The sequence below is a fragment of the Chiloscyllium plagiosum genome, unplaced genomic scaffold, assembly GCF_037043375.1.
Source record: "Chiloscyllium plagiosum isolate Xiang-an unplaced genomic scaffold, Cpla_swu_hap1 HiC_scaffold_5, whole genome shotgun sequence".
NCBI classification, from domain to species: Eukaryota; Metazoa; Chordata; class Chondrichthyes; order Orectolobiformes; family Hemiscylliidae; genus Chiloscyllium; species Chiloscyllium plagiosum.
This window is the reverse complement of record NW_028270143.1, coordinates 124,456,120-124,474,238: the sequence shown is the minus strand read 5'-3', so window position 1 is coordinate 124,474,238 and position 18,119 is coordinate 124,456,120. Positions and strand designations below refer to the sequence as shown.

The 18,119-nt window shown below is 42.7% G+C and overlaps 1 protein-coding gene across 5 annotated transcripts in view; it reads left to right on the top strand.

Annotated features, from left to right (window-relative positions):
* dlec1 (DLEC1 cilia and flagella associated protein) overlaps positions 1–17,618 on the top strand; it is a 185,372-nt gene extending 167,754 nt beyond the window's left edge. For all 5 annotated transcript variants that reach the window (XM_087987630.1, XM_043690852.2, XM_043690850.2 and 2 more), the window contains 5 exons: positions 5,199–5,393; positions 6,709–6,834; positions 9,601–9,754; positions 12,916–13,039; positions 17,373–17,618. In XM_087987630.1, coding sequence (XP_087843756.1) covers positions 5,199–5,393; positions 6,709–6,834; positions 9,601–9,754; positions 12,916–13,039; positions 17,373–17,496 — 723 coding nt within the window. In that variant the 3' untranslated portion in view covers positions 17,497–17,618. The remainder of the gene's footprint in view (positions 1–5,198; positions 5,394–6,708; positions 6,835–9,600; positions 9,755–12,915; positions 13,040–17,372) is intronic.
* Positions 17,619–18,119: the final 501 nt, after the last annotated feature.

The window sequence follows — 18,119 nt, the reverse complement described above, 5'->3', positions numbered from 1 at the left end:
ACTTCGTCCTGGGTGTTTGCTCCATAAGGTAATGGTTCTTAAAGGATTAATATTGCCGATTGTATTAAGGTTCACTTGATCTGATGATGTCCTGCACTCTTCAGTAGGGAAAGTGAAGTCAAGCGCAAAGATTTACAAGGATGTTGCCAGGCTTGGATGATTTGAGCTATAGGGAGAGGCTGAATAGGCTGGGGCTGTTTTCCCTGAAGCATCGGAGGCTGAGGGGTGACCTTATAGAGGTTTACAAAATTATGAGGGGCATGGATAGGATAAATAGGCAAAGTCTTTTCCCTGGGATCGGGGAGTCCAGAACTGAGGGCATAGGTTTAGGGTGAGAGGGGAAAGATATATAAGAGATCTAAGGGGCAACGTTTTCACACGGAGGGTGGTACGTGTATGGAATGAGCTGCCAGAGGATGTGGTGGAGGCTGGTACAATTGCAACATTTAAGAAGCATTTGGATGGGTATATGAATAGGAAGGGTTTGGAGGGATATGGGCCTCACAAAGCCATGTTGACTGCCTTTTATCATGCTATGCTTTTCCAAATGGTCATAAATCCTATCCCTCAGAATTTTTTCCAAAATCTTGCTGACCCTCCTTATAGTTGGCTAATCAGAACACTTCTTAAAAATTCATTCCCGGATTATTGGCAGTACTGGCAAAGTCAGCACTTATTGTCTTTAAGAAGGTGGTGGTGAACCACCCTCCTGGAACGTTGCTGAGTGGGGCTTGTAAATTCACTGGAGAGAGTAATTAAGAGTCAACCATGTTGCTGTGGGTTTGGAGTTACAACAGACATGACCAGATAGATGACAGATTATCTTTCCTAAAGGATATTAATGGACCTAATGGGTTTTTGAACAGTCCAGTAGTTTCATGATCACTATATGCACTAACACTCAGTTTGAGTTGCTGAAGGGCCGTTTGGTCAAATTAATTATGAACTCCAGAGGGGTGAGGTGAGGGAGACAGTTTTTTTAATTCATTCATTAAATGTGGATGTTGCTGGCTAGGCCAGCATTTATTGCCCATCCCAGAGAGCAGTTAAGAGTTAACAATATTGCTGTGGGTCTGGAGTCATATGTACATAGAACATAGAACATAGAATGTAAGACTGACTGGTCTGTAATTGCCAGGGATTTCCCTATTACCCTTCTTGAAAAGAGGAACATTTGCCTCCCTCCAATTCTCCAGTACGAATCCCGTGGAGAGTGAGGAAATAAAGATCTTCGCCAGCGGCTTAGCATCCTCCTTTCTCACTCATTTAGGGCTTTCCCTATCTGCTCAGACTCCACACACAAGTTCCCTACAAGTCTTTAGCAAGTAGAATAAAAGAGAATCCTAAAGCTTTCTATAAGCATGTGAGGAATAAAAGGTTGATTAGGGTAGGAATAGGGCCGGAAATGTGTTGCTGGAAAAGCGCAGCAGGTCAGGCAGCATCCAGGGAACAGGAGAATCGACGTTTCGGGCATAAGCCCTTCTTCAGGAATGAGGAAAGTTTGTCCAGCAGGCTAAGATAAAAGGTAGGGAGGAGGGACTTGGGGGAGGGGCGTCGGAAATGTGATAGGTGGAAAGTGGTCAAGGTGAGGGTGAGAGGTCAGACTGGGGTGGGGGCGGAGAGGTCGGGAAGAAGATTGCAGGTTAGGAAGGCGGTGCTGAATTCAATGGATTTGACTGAGACAGGGTGGGGGGAGGGGAAATGAGGAAACTGGTGAAATCCGAGTTCATCCCTTGTGGTTGGAGGGTTCCTAGGCGGAAGATGAGGCGTTCTTCCTCCAACTGTCGTTTTGTTGTGGTCTGACGTCAGACCACAACAAAACGACGGTTGGAGGAAGAACGCCTCATCTTCCGCCTAGGAACCCTCCAACCACAAGGGATGAATTCGGATTTCACCAGTTTCCTCATTTCCCCTCCCCCCACCCTGTCTCAGTCAAATCCATCGAATTCAGCACCGCCTTCCTAACCTGCAATCTTCTTCCCGACCTCTCCGCCCCCACCCCAGTCTGACCTGTCACCCTCACCTTGACCTCTTTCCACCTATCACATTTCCGACGCCCCTCCCCCAAGTCCCTCCTCCCTACCTTTTATCTTAGCCTGCTGGACAAACTTTCCTCATTCCTGAAGAAGGGCTTATGCCCGAAACGTCGATTCTCCTGTTCCCTGGATGCTGCCTGACCTGCTGCGCTTTTCCAGCAACACATTTCCGGCTCTGATCTCCAGCATCTGCAGACCTCACTTTCTCCTCTAGGGTAGGAATAGGGCCAGTCAAAGACAGAAGTGGTAATTTGAGTGTGGACCCTGTAGAGATTGGAGAGGTGCTAAATGAACATTTCTCATCGGTGTTTACTCAGGAAAAGGAGAATAGTGTAGAGGAGAAAAATGAGGTATGAGATATTAGACTAGAACGGATTGAGGTTAGTTACGCACAGGTGTTATCGATTCTAGAAGAGTGAAAGTAGACAAGTCCCCTGGGATGGATGGGATTTATCCGAGGATTCTCTGGGAAGCTAGGGAGGAGATTGCAGAGCCTTTGGCTTTGATGTTTGAGTCGTCATTGTCTACAGGTTTAGTACCTGAGGACTGGAGGATTGCAAATGTTGTGCCCTTGTTCAAGAAGGGCAGCAGAGATGACCCAGGTAATTATAAACCAGTGAACCTTACTTCTGTTGTAGGAAAGATTTTGGAAAGGATTATAAGAGATAACATTTATAATCATCTAGCAAGCAACAATTTTATTTCAGATAGTCAACATGGTTTCGTCAAGGGCAGGTCATGTCTCACAAACCTCATTGAGTTTTTTGAGAAGGTGACCAAGCATGTAGATGAGGGTAGGGCAGTTGACGTGGTATACATGGACTTCAGTAAAGCCTTTGATAAGGTTCCATGTGGTAGGCTGATGGAGAAAATGCAGAGGCATGGGATTGAGGGTGATTTAGCAGTTTGGATTAGAAACTGGCTTTCTGAAAGAAGGCAGTGAGTGGTAGTTGATGGAAAATATTCAGTCTGGAGTCCAGTTACTAGTGGTGCACTACAAGGATCTGTTTTGGGACCACTGCTGTTTGTCATTTTTATAGATGACTTATACGCAGGCATAGGTGGATGGATTAGTAAATTTGCAGATGACACTAAAGTCGATGGAGTAGTGGACAGTTTGGAAGAATGTTACATGTTGCAGGGGGATTTGGATAAATTGCAGAATTGGGCTGAGAGGTGGCAAATGGAGTTCAATGCAGCTAAATGTGAGATGATGTACTTTGGGAAGAATAACAGGATGATGACAGAGTACTTGGTCAATGGAAAGATTCTTGGTAGTGTGGATGTGCAGAGGGATCTTGGAGTCCATGTATATAGATCCCTGAAAGTTGCCACCCAGGTGGATAGTGCTGTTAAGAAGGCATACGGTGTGTTAGGTTTCATTGGTAGAGGAATTGAGTTCTGGAACCGCAATATCATGCTGCAATTATACAAAACGCTGGTGCGGCCACACTTGGAATATTGTGTACAGTTCTGGTCGCCCCATTACAGGAAGGATGTGGAAGCATTGGAAAAGGTGCAGAGGAGATTTACTGGGATGTTGCCTGGTCTGGAGGGAAGGTCCTATGAGGAAAGGCTGACAGACTTGGGTCTTTTCTCATTGGAAAGAAGAAGCTAAGAGGGGATTTGATAGAGACATACAAGATGATCAGAGGATTAGATAGCGAAGACAGAGAAAGACATTTTCCTAGGATGATGATGTCAGCTTGTACGAGAGGGCATAACTGCAAATTGAGGGGTGATAGATTTAAGACTGATGTCAGAGGCAAGTTCTTTACACAGAGAGTGGTAAGGGCGTGGAATGCCCTACCTGCTAAGGTAGTCAACTCAGCCACATTAGGGAGATTTAAACAATCCTTAGATAAGCTCATGGATGATTTTGGGATAGTGTAGGGAAACCCTGCTGAGGACACCTGCCAAAAATGGCTCCATCCAAACCATCTGCACTAAGGAAGTCCAGTCAATATTGGGAAAGTTGAAGTCATCCATAACAACAACCCTACTATATCTGCATTTTTCCAACATCTGCCAGCCTATGAGATCTTCAATCTCCCTACTGCTATTAGGGAGTTGTAGTAAACCCCCAATGAGGTGGCTGCTCCCTTGCTGTTTCTAACTTCAATCCATACTGACTCAGTAGACAAACCTTCCTCATCAACCTTCGTTTCTGTAGCTGTGATGCACTCTCTGATTAGCAATCAGAGAGTTCAATCATACATAGACTGAATGGGTTTTTACAAAATACTGTGAGAGTGATACATTTATTTTAATTTGTTACACCCCCTCCTCTTTTTCCACCCTCCCTGTTCTTTTTAAATGTTCTAAACCCTGGAACGTCTAGCAACCATTCCTGCCCCAGTGAAACCCACGTCTCCGTTATAGCCACAACATCATAGTCCCAAGTACTGATCCATGCTCTAAGTTCGTCACTGTTATTTCTGACACTCCTTTCGTTAAAGCAGACACACTTTAACTGATCCCTTTGTTTCACCACATGAAAAACCTTCCCGATAGATCCACTACATCCTGTCACTGCCCCATCTGCAACTACATCCCCCCCCAGATATGTAGCTCTGGTTCCCATCCCCTTGCCAAACTAGTTTAAACCCTCCTGAACCACATGAACAAATCTCCCATCCAGGATATTTGTGCGCCTCCAGTTCAGGTGCAACCTGTCCTTCATGTACAAGTCCCACCTTCCCCAGAATGGACTATATGAGTGTCTCTTTGTGTTAAAATTAATGAGTAATTCATCTTCTATTTTTAACCAATTAGGACCTCTGAATTAATTAAAACAAAGATAACTGGTGGCAGTACTCTCCCCAGACTAGTTCTTTCTTCAGCACAGCAGGAGTATTAGTCTTTCTGCTTAATCAGTGAGAGGCTGGAATTCTATAGATTTTATAGAATCATAGATTGTAAAACACAGAAGGAGACCATTTTTCCCATTGAATCTGCACCAAACAGTGTTTCATTTAGGTCTGCACTCCCACCTTTTCTCTATATCCTTGCATTTTTTTTCCTCCTTCAAATATTTATTCAATTCCTGTGTGATGCCTGCATTCACCACCCTGTCAGTGTATTCCAAACCGTACCCATTCAGTAACATGAACTATGTATTCTCTTTCCCTGATTTTCTTCCCACCTTCTCTCTCTATCCAGATCCAAAAGGAAATCCTGACGACGCGTGGCTTCAAACTGACGAATTCCACTGAGACTCCTCTGTACTTTCAGTTTTTGCTGAAACGACCTTTCTGCATTTTGAATGTGGACCCCAAAAACAGCCTTAAATCTTCGAACAGTGACAGGGAAGAGAATGCGAAGATGCTGGTACTATATCCCCAACAATGCACGCATGTAAGTGTCAGCAAGGAGGGCATATAGGGGAATGAGACTTAACTACAACCTTCTCTCAAATTAGGTTCTGAAGTGTGATGTCATGAGAGTTTTCTCTCCACCCCTTCCCATTAGCATTACCTTAAAGTCATAGCCCTATCTATGTTGAGGAACTTTCCCGGAGCCTAATGTGTAATGTTGCCAGAAGTGCAGCAGAAACTCTGTTTACACATACAGAAGGTGCTTTTGTCACACTTACATCAAAGGCATGAGAGCAGTTCCTGGCCAAGGTTACTGATGCAGAGTCAACAATGTACCAAAATCTGTGTTCTTAAATGTGCCACATTTATGAATTCATACACCTAGGATAAACATTTATCCATCTTTACAGCATTTAGTATGCTAGCCAATCATGTGCTCCTGCCTCCTTTGAAAATATTATGCTATAAACCTAATACATATTTACCAGTTCAATCATACATAGACTGAATGGGTTTTTACAAAATACTGTGAGAGTGATACATTTATTTTAATTTGTTCATGGGATATGGACTTCTCTGTCTAGGCCAGCATTCTTTACGCACCCCTAATTGCTCTTGAGAAGGTGGTGATGAGCTGACTTCTTAAACTCCTGCCATCCTTGGTGTGTAGGAACAGCCACAAGACCTTAAGGAAGAGAATTCCAGGATTTTGACCCATCCTCCTCAGTGCCATATTCCCACACTATTTTCGTATCCTTAGATGTAATTGCTGGAGAGGATTTGTTTGAATATGCCCCACCGTTTGAAGAAAAGGGAATTCAGCCAGGCATTCCACCAGTTGTGTGTACAGACTAGCTTCAGAATCAGAGTATTTGGGACAATCGTGACTTATCCATTTCTCATGAGTTTAGCTGTTCTTTACCAATGTAATATTCTGTAGAAGTGTGTGTGTGTATTGTATGTTTTTTAATGTTTGCACATGTTTATTTGTACAAGTTTGCTTGTGCACCTGCTTATTAGAAAGCTCATAGAATCTATATTTGCATAGTCCAAACTGTTTGTCATTAATTATTTTACCTTTGTTTGAGTAAGTTTGTTTTTGACAATAAAACAATTCTTTGCAATTGATTAAAGAAACGTGGCTGATTTGCTTTTAATATTGAACCTGACACTCCCTATATCTGAGTCGTTATAGAATTACTCATATCATAAACATGGTTATATTTAGGGCGTGTTAAAACCAGTGGAGGAGTGGGATTAAAAAAGAGTCAGTGCACCCCTCCAACTTCAGTTGTAACAATGCAAACAGGTACCCAGTGCTATACAACACTAATGATTCCTGGTTTTCTTTGCAGGTCACCATTGCATTTTGCACTTCTCTGGACTTGTTGAAATCCCAGGAATATTGGAGTCCAAGGAGAAAACGGAAACTGGAGTTTAAGCAGGACCTTGTGATTGAGTACAACAACAAGACAACACAGGTAAGATACAGGGGCAGAGGATACATGTACAAAGGCCTTTTGAAGTTTTTGTATCAGGTTCTCTTTCCTCCTCATAAGAATTATTCTTCTTTTATTAATTAGTTTATATCACGTGACTGGACCAGCACTTAGAACAAAGTAGAACAAAGAACAATACTGCATAGGAACAGGCCCTTTGGCCCTCCAAGCCTGTACTGACAATTATTGTTCTTCCATTCTAAAACTGTATTCACTTAAAGGATCCGTATTCCCTTCCTATTCGTGTATTCGTCCAGATGCTACTTGAATGCTGCTATTGTGTCTGCTTTCACCACCTCCTCTGGCACTACGTTCCAGGCACTCACCACCTTTTGTGTGAAAATCTTGTCTTGCACATCTCTTGTAAACTCTGCCCTCCCTGCACCTTAAACTCTGTTTCCTAGTAATTGGCCCCTCCACCCTGGGAAAAAAATCTCATACTTTCCACTCTGTCCATGCCATTCACAATCTTATAATCTTCTGTCAGGTCGCCCGTCAACCCTTTGGATTTGAAAACAAATCCAATCTATCCAATCTTTCTTCATAGTTAAAATCACCCATACCAGGCAACATCCTTCCAAATCTTTTCTGTACCCTCTCCAAAATATCCACATCCTTCTGATAGTGTGGTGACTAGAACTGTTCGCAATATTCCAAGTGTGGCCTAACTAAAGTTCTGTAATGCTGCAGCATGACTTGCCTATTCTTATACTTAATGCCCCATCCAATGAATGCAAGCATGCCATAGACCCTTTTTACAACCTTATTCACCTTCACTGCCATCTCCAGTGATCTGTGAATATGTACACCCAGATCCCTCTGCATATCAATACTCTTAAGGATTCTGCCATTTACTGTATAATTTCCAACTGTATTTGACTTTGCAAAATGTATCACCTCACTTTTATCCAGATTAAATTCCATCCATCATTTTTCTGCCCATGCCTCCAACAGATCTATATCCTGCTTTGTCTTCTGGTAGTCCTTCTCACTGTCTGCAATTCCACTAATCTTTGTAACATCCGCAAACTTACTAATTAGACCAGACACGTTTTCCTCCAAATCATTTATGTAGACCACAAACAGCAGAGGTCCCAGCACTTATCCTCGTGAAACACCCACTAGTCACAACCCACCATTCCAAAAAGCATCCTTTCACCACCACCCTCTGTCTCCTATGATGAAGCCAGTTTTGTATCTATTTATTGCCAATACATGATTGATCTGGAGAACATAGTGGTGAACTATTTTCTTAAACGGCTGGAGACCATGTGATGCAGGGACAGCCACATTGCTGAGGGAGACAGTTAAGATATTATATGGGCTTCTCAAGGGCAGCTAGGGACAGACATTAAATGCTGGCCAGCCAGTGATGCCCGCATCCCCCATGAGAAAAGGAAAGAAGTGAGAACATAAGGTTTGGAGAAGAGGTTAGGCTTTGGCCTATTGAGACTGCTCCACCATTCAGGGAAATCGTGGCTGATCTGATAATCCTCAACTCCACTTTCCATTCTTTCCAGCATTATCCTTAATTCCCTTACTGATTAAAAATGAGTTTCTCTCAGCCTTGAGTATATTTAATGACCCAGCCTCTAGAACACTCTGCGGTAATAAATTTCATAGATTCACTGCTTTCTAAGAGAAGGTCAAGCAAGACAGAAGAATGCGTAATGAATGGTCGGATCCTGGGAAACACCAAGGATCAGTGGGACCTTAGTTTCCATGTCCACCAGCCCCTTAAAATAGTGGGACAGGTAAATAAAGGTGTTAAGAAGGCGTAAGGGATACCTGTCTTTATTAGCTGAGACACAGAGCTTAAAAGCAGGAAGGTTATGTTGGAACTGTATAAAGTATTTCATTAGGCCACTTTTTTCACGCAGAGGGTGGTGCGTGTATGGAATGAGCTGCCAGAGGATGTGGTGGAGGCTGGTACAATTGCAGCATTTAAAAGGTGTCTGGATGGATATATGAATGGGAAGAGTGTAGAGGGACATGGGCCAAATGCTGGCAGGTGGGACTAGATTAGGTTAGGATATCTGGTCGGCATGGACGAGTTGGACTAAAGGGTCTGTTTCTGTGTTGTATGTCTCTATGACTCTATTTGTTTTTTTATAGAATCCACCAGTTAACTGTGAGAGATGGGGAAAATTGGCTTTTTTCTTTTTGAATGATGTTTGTTGTTTTCTTTCGAATTTTGACTGTTTACGGATTATCTCAGCTACTGTGCTGCAATTTATCACAACTGTCAAAATGTGAGCAGAGCTTCCACAGCAGGTTTCAGAAAGTTAATTAGCGTGATTGTTTCCTCAGCAAGATGGCAGCTCTTAATCAAACGTTATAGCAGTTATAGAGCTTCAACAAACCAGGAAAAGATGTGTAATTCAAATAAAGTTAATGCAAAGTGGCGAAGCTATGCAGTCTCCTGAGTGCCCTCTTTATTGGTCTTGGTATTTGTAACTGAATTGCCAATTTTTTGTCATTTTATTACTACAGTGATATTTGGGTTATTTTCCCTAACAATCAGTTCACCTGGAGGATAATGATGAACTCAATTTAGATCACATCATAGATGACATCTCTTTTGACAGCAACTTTATTACCTTCTTCTTCATTCATGATACACCCTCCATTTGTTCCTGACTGGCAAAATACAAATTTACAAATGTTTGTTCTGTTATTTGAAATACTGTATGGAATACCTGTGCTGTGGGAAAGACTGAGATTGAAAACTGAGATTCCTCTTTACAGCTCATTCCTCTCCATGCTTTCTTCGACCTGCCGTTCCTTGAGCTTTCCACCGACAGTGTCAATTTTGGAATCTGCTTGGTTGGACAATGCAGGAGAAAGGAGATCTTCCTCCTGAACAGGACGGGGTCAAAGAGTTTCTGGTCTGCAACAATTGGTAAGACTTGAAGTGCCTTACTCACTGAGATGAGGATTACCATCCATTTTGTACACCAATGTAGTTCATCATAGGTCTTCCAAACGTGTGGGCTGTGGACAGTTGGTGTGTAATCCCAGCTTCCAACACAGAGTTGGGAGATTAACATAGTACCAAATGTATAAAAGCAAAATACAGATGTTGGAAATCTGATTTAAGAGAAAGGGAAATCCTGGAGAAACTCAGTAGGTCTGGCAGCATCTGTGGAGGGAGAAATAAAGTGAACATTTCTAGTCCAATATTACACTTCTTTGGAACAGTAACTTGATACCAATGTTCCTTCCAAATGGATCAGCGACCTGATGCATGGCTTTCCTTTCCAGAAGCCATGCCACACACATACCTCTGGAGGTCCACTTGGGACCAAGGGAAATGAGAGCGAGCATTGTTTGATTTCATGTGTAATTGACTTCAGCACTAATAGCAAACAGCATTATTTCAACATTTGGTTTCTTTTTAAATGCAAAGGGTTGTAAATTGGATTAGATCCAAGGGTATAGGAGGGAAATCCATGATAAACATACAGACTCTAGGAGATAAAGGTTTAACTGTCAAAGCTCCCCACTCTGTGTGCTCTTCAGTTATCAAAAGCAGACCAATAACCCTCCATATAGTTGGCTAATCAGAACACTTTTTAAAAATTCATTCCCGGATTATTGGCAGTACTGGCAAAGTCAGCACTTATTGTCTTTAAGAAGGTGGTGGTGAGCCACCCTCCTGGAACGTTGCTGAGTGGGGCTTGTGAATTCACTGGAGAGAGTAATTAAGAGTCAACCATGTTGCTGTGGGTTTGGAGTTACAACTGACATGACCAGATAGATGACAGATTATCTTTCCTAAAGGATATTAATGGACCTAATGGGTTTTTGAACAATCCAGTAGTTTCATGATCAGTATATGCACTAACACTCAGTTTGAGTTGCTGAAGGGCCGTTTGGTCAAATTAATTATGAACTCCAGAGGGGTGAGGTGAGGAAGACAGTTTTTTTAATTCATTCATTAAATATGGATGTTGCTGGCTAGGCCAGCATTTATTGCCCATCCCAGAGAGCAGTTAAGAGTTAACAATATTGCTGTGAGTCTGGAGTCACATGTAGTCCAAACTAGATGGTAGTTTCTTTCCCTAAAGGGCATTAGTGAACCAGATGGAGTTTTCCAACAATCAACAATGAATAGGAGAAGGTGAGGACTACAGATGCTGGAAATGAGAGTTAAAAAGTGTGACGCTAGAAAAGCACAGTAGATCAGGCAGCATCTGTAGAGCAAGAGAGTCGATGTTTCAGGAATAAGTATTGTCAAAATAAGACTCTTACTTCCAGATTTTTATTTAAATTCAAGTCTCCAGAACATTACCTGAGTCTCTGGATTAATAGTCCAGCCAGAAAACCACTAGTCCATTACCTCCCCTTGTGACATCAAGGCTACATTCTACTGAGTGTGACATCAAGGAGCCCTAGCAAAATTGGAACCAATGGGTGTCAGGGGGCAAACTCTCCACTGGTTGGAGTCATACCTGGTACATCAGACAATGGTTTTGGTTGTTAGAGGGCGTTCATCTTAACTCCACAACTTCTCTGCAGGAGTTCCTCAGGGCAGTGTCTCTAGGCCCGACCATTTTCAGCTGCTTCGTCAATGACTTTCCCTCCATCCTAAGGTCAGAAGTGGGGTTGTTCACCTGATGATTGCACAATGTTAGGCACCATCTGTGACTCCTCAGATATGGAAATAGTCCAAATGCAGCAAGACCTGGATGCCATCCAGGCTTGGGCTGACAATTACATAAGATGTCAAGTTCATCAACTGACCATGTGACAATCGATTATTCAACACACAAAACACTGTCCACTTTTGGAAAAGGTTTCAAAAAATCTCTGTTGTAAATGGAGGACCCTCTAGTTCTAGATTCCTTCATCTCCATGATCTGGGCTCGCATCTAATAACCTGAATAGATGAAAAGGCTCTCTTTTGGATGCAACAATCATTCCCAGAAGGAGGCCCAATCATCGTTGTTCTTAGCAGGGATGCAGGACCATGCAGGATTTGCACTTTATTAAAAAAAACAAGGACCTGCCAATGCTGAAAATCTGAAACAAAAACAGAATTTGCTGGAGAAACTTAGCAGGTCTGGCAGTGTCTGCGGAGAGAGAAACAGAGTTAACTTGTTGGGTCCTGTGAAGGGGCTTTCCAGTTGCTTGCCACTTTAATGTACCATTCTGCTCTTATGCTAACATTTCCATCTTAGGCCACTGTGTTCCACTGCAATAAGCTGGAGGAATAGCACCTCATTTTTTGCTCAGGTAATTTATAGCCGTCTGGACTCAATATTGAGTTAAACTATTTCAGAGCATGAGTAGTACAGTCCGCCATTTCATACACTTCCACCTCCATCTTGTTGGCTTTGCTGTCAGGACAGCGTACCTAGTTTCACCTATCCAAACATATCATTAACATTTAGCATCTCAATCACTCTTCTCCCATCATTAGCATTCCCTTTGTCTTTTGCTCTGGGAACCTTCATTATCCGTTTGACTTGCTCCTTCTTCCCCTTTAGAAAAAAACATCATTTCCCAGTCCTTCAGTTCTTAAGATGAGTCATTGGACTCTAAACATCAACTCTGTTTTGCTCTCCACAAATGCTGCCAGATCTGCTGAGTTTTTCCAGTAATTTCTGTTTCTGTTACCGATACTTTATTGATGATTTCAAGGGCAATTTGGCTGGGCAACAAATCTGATGAATAGCTTATGCTCGAAACATCAACTCTCCTGCTCCTCGGACGTTGCCTAACCAGCTGTGCTTTTCCAGCACCACACTCTTTGACTCTGATCTCCAGCATCTGCAGTTCTCACTTTCTCCTGGGCAACAAATCTGTTCCCATCCCCTGAAAGAGTGAACAAAAACTCAGACTGGCCAATCCAGGAATGGACAAAGTGGCATTGGTGAAGCTGGGATTGGGACTGTCACACAACAGAGGCAACAAGGCAAGAGAGTACCAACATTTTGAAAGTCCTCCATCCCACTCCTTCACTTTCTTCCTGTCCAGGGGGAAATGGTGAACTGTCTTTTGTTGCCAGACTGAATGGATAGTGTTAATCAATGTTGAACTCTTCTCATCTCTCCACAGCTCCAGTTGAAAGCCAGGAGGACCAGGGTGTGTTTGAAATTTGTCCTGAGCTTGGTGTTTTACAGGCCCACTCCATCTATTTATCAACAAGTCGAACGGCGATACAGATCACATTCAAGGCCAGGTATCAACATGTGCTCTCAAATCTTTGTTATATTGAACTGAGACATCAGATTGTTGTCCTCTGTAAAGCAAAAATGTGGATGCACCCATTTATTCCACTGAGACAGATGAGAAGGGGTAAGATTAAGGAACCTTGGATGACGAGAACAGAGGAGCTTCTCGTCAAAAGGAGGAGGGCAGCTTACGTAAGGTGGAGGAAGCAAGGATCTAGCACACCTTTAGAGGATTACAGGCTGGCTAGAAAGGAGCTCAGAAATGGACTGAGGAGAGCCAGGAGGGGGCACGAAAAAGGTTTGGTAGATAAGATTAGGGAGAACCCAAAGGCATTTTACTCATACGTGAGGAATAAGAGAATAATCAGGGAGAAAGTAGGGCTGATCAGGGATAGCGGAGGGTACTTGTGCGTGGAATCTGAGCAGATAGGGGAAGCCCTAAATGAGTATTTATTCCATTTTCTCTAAGGAAAGGGACCTTGTTGTGAATGAGAACTTTGAGGAGCTGGGATACAGGCTTGACCAGATCAGGATTGATGAAGCTGATGTGCTGGAAATTTTGGAAAACATTAAGATTGATAAGTCCTAGGCTGCTCCGGGAAGTGAGAAAGGAGGTTGCTGAGCCGCTGGTGAAAGATCTTTGCCTCCTCACTCTCCACAGGAGTCGCACCGGAGGATTGGAAGGAGGCAAATGTTGTTCCTCTTTTCAAGAAGGGCAATAGGGAAATCCCTGGCAATTACAGACCAGTCAGTCTCACGTCTGTGGTCAGCAAAGTTTTGGAAAGAATTCTGAGGGATAGGATTTATGACTATTTGGCAAAGCGTAATGTGATTAAAGGAAGTCAGCATGGCTTTGTGAGGGGCAGGTCATGCCTCACAAGTCTTATTGAGTTCTTCGAGGAGTTGACAAGACAGGTCGACGAATGTCAAGCAGTGGATGTGGTGTATATGGACTTCAGCAAGGCATTTGATAGGGTTCCCCATGATAGGCTCATTCATAAAGTCAGAAAGTATGGGATAGAGGGAGATTTGGCTATCTGGATTCAGAATTGGTTGGCTGACAGAAAGCAGAGAGTGGTTGTAGATGGAAAGTATTCTGCCTGGAGGTCAGTGTTGAGTGGTGTGCCGCAGTGATCTGTTCTTAGGCCTCTGCTCTTTGTAGTCTTTATAAATGACTTGGACAAAGAGGTTGAGGGTTGGGTTAGTAAATTTGCCGATGATACAAAGGTTGGAGGTGTCGTCGATAGTATCGAGGGCTATTGCAGGCTTCAGCGCGACATAGACAGGATGCAGAGCTGGGCTGAGAAATGGCAGATGGAGTTCAACCTGGATAAATACGAAGTGATGCATTTTGAAAGGTTGAACTCAAATGCTGAATATAGGATTAAAGACAGGATTCTTGGCAGTGTGGAGGAACAGAGGGATCTGGGTGTGCAAGTACATAGATCCCTCAAAGTTGTCACCCAAGTGGATAGGGTTGTTAAGAAAGCATATGGTGTTTTGGATTTCATTAACAGAGGGATCGAGTTTAAGAGCGGCGAGGTTTTGCTGCAGTTCTACAAGTCCCTGGTGAGACCACACTTGGAATATTGTGTCCAGTTCTGGTCGCCCTACTATAGGAAAGATACAGAGGCTTTGGAAAGGGTGCAAAGAAGGTTTACCAGGATGCTGTCTGGACTGGAGGGCTTGCCTTATGAAGAAAGGTTGAAAAAGCTCAGACTTTTCTCTCTGGAGAGAAGGAGGAAGAGAGGAGACCTGATCGAGGTATACAAGGTAATGAGTGGAATAGATAGAGTCAATAGCCAGAGACTTTTCCCCAGGGTAAGATTGACTGGTACGAGGGGTCATAGTTTTAAGATATTAGGGGAAAGGTATAGAGGAGACATCAGAGGAAGGTTCTTTACACAGAGAGTTGTGAATGCATGAAATGCGTTGCCAGCGGTGGTGGTGGAAGCAGAGCCATTAGGGACATTTAAGTGACTGCTGGACATGCACATGGAGAGCAGTGAGTTAAGGGGTGTGTAGGTTAAGTTATTATATTTTCCATTAGGATTAAATCTCGGCACAATATCATGGGCTAAAGGGCCTGTTCTGTGCTGTACTTTTCTATGTTCTATTTCTCTTTTGGTTTCTGATTTCCAGCTATGTTGGTTTTAAGCATAAAAACCATCTTTTCAAGCACCTTCAATATGAATCATTTTTGTTTCCCTGGAGCATAGGAGACTGAGGAGTCACCTTATAGAGGTCTATAAAATCATGAGAGGCATAGATAAGGTAGATAGCTAACAGCCTTTCCCTATGATAGGGGAGTCTAAAACTAGAGGGCATAGGTTTAAGGTGAGAAGGGAGAAATATAAAAGGATCCAGAGGGGCAACTTTGTTTCACACAGAGAATGGTGAGTGTCTGGAACGGGCTGCCAGAGGTAGTGGTGGAAGCAAGTACAGTTTAATCATTTAAGAAATGTTTAGATAGGTACATAGATGGGGTAGGTGTGGAGGGATAAGGACCAAACGCAGGCAAATGGGACTAGTTTAAATTGTGAAAACTGAATGGTATAGACAAGTTGGGCCGAAAGGCCTGTTTTCATGCTGTGAACCTCTATGCCTCAGTTCCTCTCTCCACAAATGCTGCGTTCCTCTTGCATTTTGTGTTTATTTCAGATTTCCAGTATCCGCACTGTTTGCTTTTTTAAATTGGCTTGAAAGGTGCTTTTGAAGGAGGCTTGGAAAGTTGTTGCACTGCATCTGAAAGACTGTACATACTGTGATATGGTTGTGCACTGATGGTGAAGGGAGCCAGTGTTGAAGATGGTGATGGAGTGCCAATCAAACAGCCTGCTTTGTCCTGATGATTTTGAGGTGTTAGTGTTGCATATCTCCAGGCAAGTGGAGAGTATCTGTCATATTGTTGACTTCTATGTTGTAGGTAGTAGCAGGTCACTGAGAATCTTTGAGTTACTTCTGTAGAATTCAGAATCCAGCCTCAGACTCATCCTTTTAGTCATAACATTGATGTGGCTGGACTGGTTATGGTCTTAAGGTTATGTGTCATGATGATGTGGGTGTACTGTACCTTTAAGAGAGTTACCTGACAGCACCAAGTGTTCTCAATATGATACAGTGTAACAGGTGCTCCAGTTACTGGGGTAGCTAGAGTAGCTGGTTGCCTGGAAACGACAAAACAGATTTGAAGTAGGCCAATCAGTTTAAATTATACCCCCAAAAATACCAAACTCCAATCCAGTTTGAATTTAGTACATTGACAATCTTAAAAGCCAATGACACCATCCGATGCTTTGGGGGTATAAGACTGGGGAAAATTGAACAATTGAGAGGACAACTGCCAAGCTACCAGCATGTAAAAAGACTGCCTGAAAAATAGCTCTCTTAAAAGTACCTTTATCAATCAGTTACCTGTGCAGCAGAATCCCTAAGAAGAAGAAAAGAAGACACAGGAAGATCCAAATAGAAGAACCAAAAACTGCCTGGTTTTGAGATAAGAAGTTTTGTTTTGTTAATCTTAATTGAGAGTTTTATCGGACTAGTATTGTGGAAGGGCAAGGTAAACGATAGGTTAGAGGACGGAGTTGTAAATAGTTGTTAGTTAATTATTCTCTGCTATACTTTAAGAAATTAAGTTGTTAATTCTTACTTTAAATAATTCTTGGCCTCTTGAATTTTCACAGATTATTGCACGGGATGAATCTTTTCTGTGTTGCTGGTTTTAAATTAAGCAGGAGAGTTTACCCCATGTCAACTAGGAGAAAGTGAGGACCGCAGATGCTGGAGATTACAGTTGAGAATGTGGTGCTGGAAAAGCACAGCAGGTCAGGCAACATATGAGGAGCATGAGAGTCAACGTTTCAGGCAAAGGCCCGATCATCAGAAAAGCCCTTCATCAGCCCTCCTAATGAAGGGCTTTTGCCCAAAACATTGAGTCTCCTGCTCCTCGGATGCTGCCTGACCTGCTGTGCTTTTCTAGCACCACACTCTCGACTTACGGTTATATGTCTTGTCTGACCACACCGTGAGTTTGGTAATGAGGATTTCAATGAAATGCTGTTGAAGCCAATAACTCAGAGGTATAAATTTAAATTCAAGGAATGTGGTAGTTGGGGAATGTACAGTGGCTTAAGAATTTAAGAAACAGTGGGGAGAGTGTGCAGAGGGAAGATAGCAAAGGATACGACGAAAAGCTGGGGTTATTATCTGAACACTGGATGATCACTTTCAGCCTCAGGACTTTTTCTGCTGCTGCTAAAGGCTGTTTATTTGTTTTCTGATTTCTACTCACTCACTCCTGTATGTGAAGTAATTTTGTTTTGTTTTATTCCAACACAGGGATGAGAAAATGTATCATACAAATATTGTCATCCAAGGAATTCTGGGTGAGAAACCGGTAAAATTCTCAGTGCAAGGAAGAGGGACACTTGACGAAAAATACGAAGCTATGTTTGTCTCATAGTGTCAGCAGAAATTGAAAATGCTCAAGTTTCTCCAACAAGTCAATCAATGTAAACATTTCGCTGTATTAGCTTTACAAACATATAACCTATAAAAGGATTTGCCTTTTTATTAAATCTAAAATTTCCCATTATAGAGGCTTGTTTCTTGTGTGAAAGGCACAAGCGGTGCATTCATTAACTATCACATATAGGTTTAGTTTAACCTTAACTGACACTGAGAGAGACCCACTGGATTAGGACTGAAATGATAACTATTCAGTATGTCCAGTGCTACTCTCCCTGTGCTCTACTACAGTCAGAGCCATAACAGTCAGAGTATAGCACGGAAACAGACACTTCAATCCAACTCGTTCATACCGACCAGATATCCTAACCTAATCTAGTTCCATTTGCCAGCACTTGGTCCAAATCCCTCTAAATCCTTCCTATTCATATACCCATCCAACTGCCTTTAAAATGTTGTCATTGTACCAGCCTCCACCACTTCCTCTGGCAACTTATTCCATACACGTACCACCCTCTGTGTGAAAAAGTTATCCCTTAGGTCCCTTTTAAATCTTTCCCCTCTCACCCTAAACTTATGCCCTCTAGTTCTGGACTCCCCGACCCCAGGGAAAAGGTG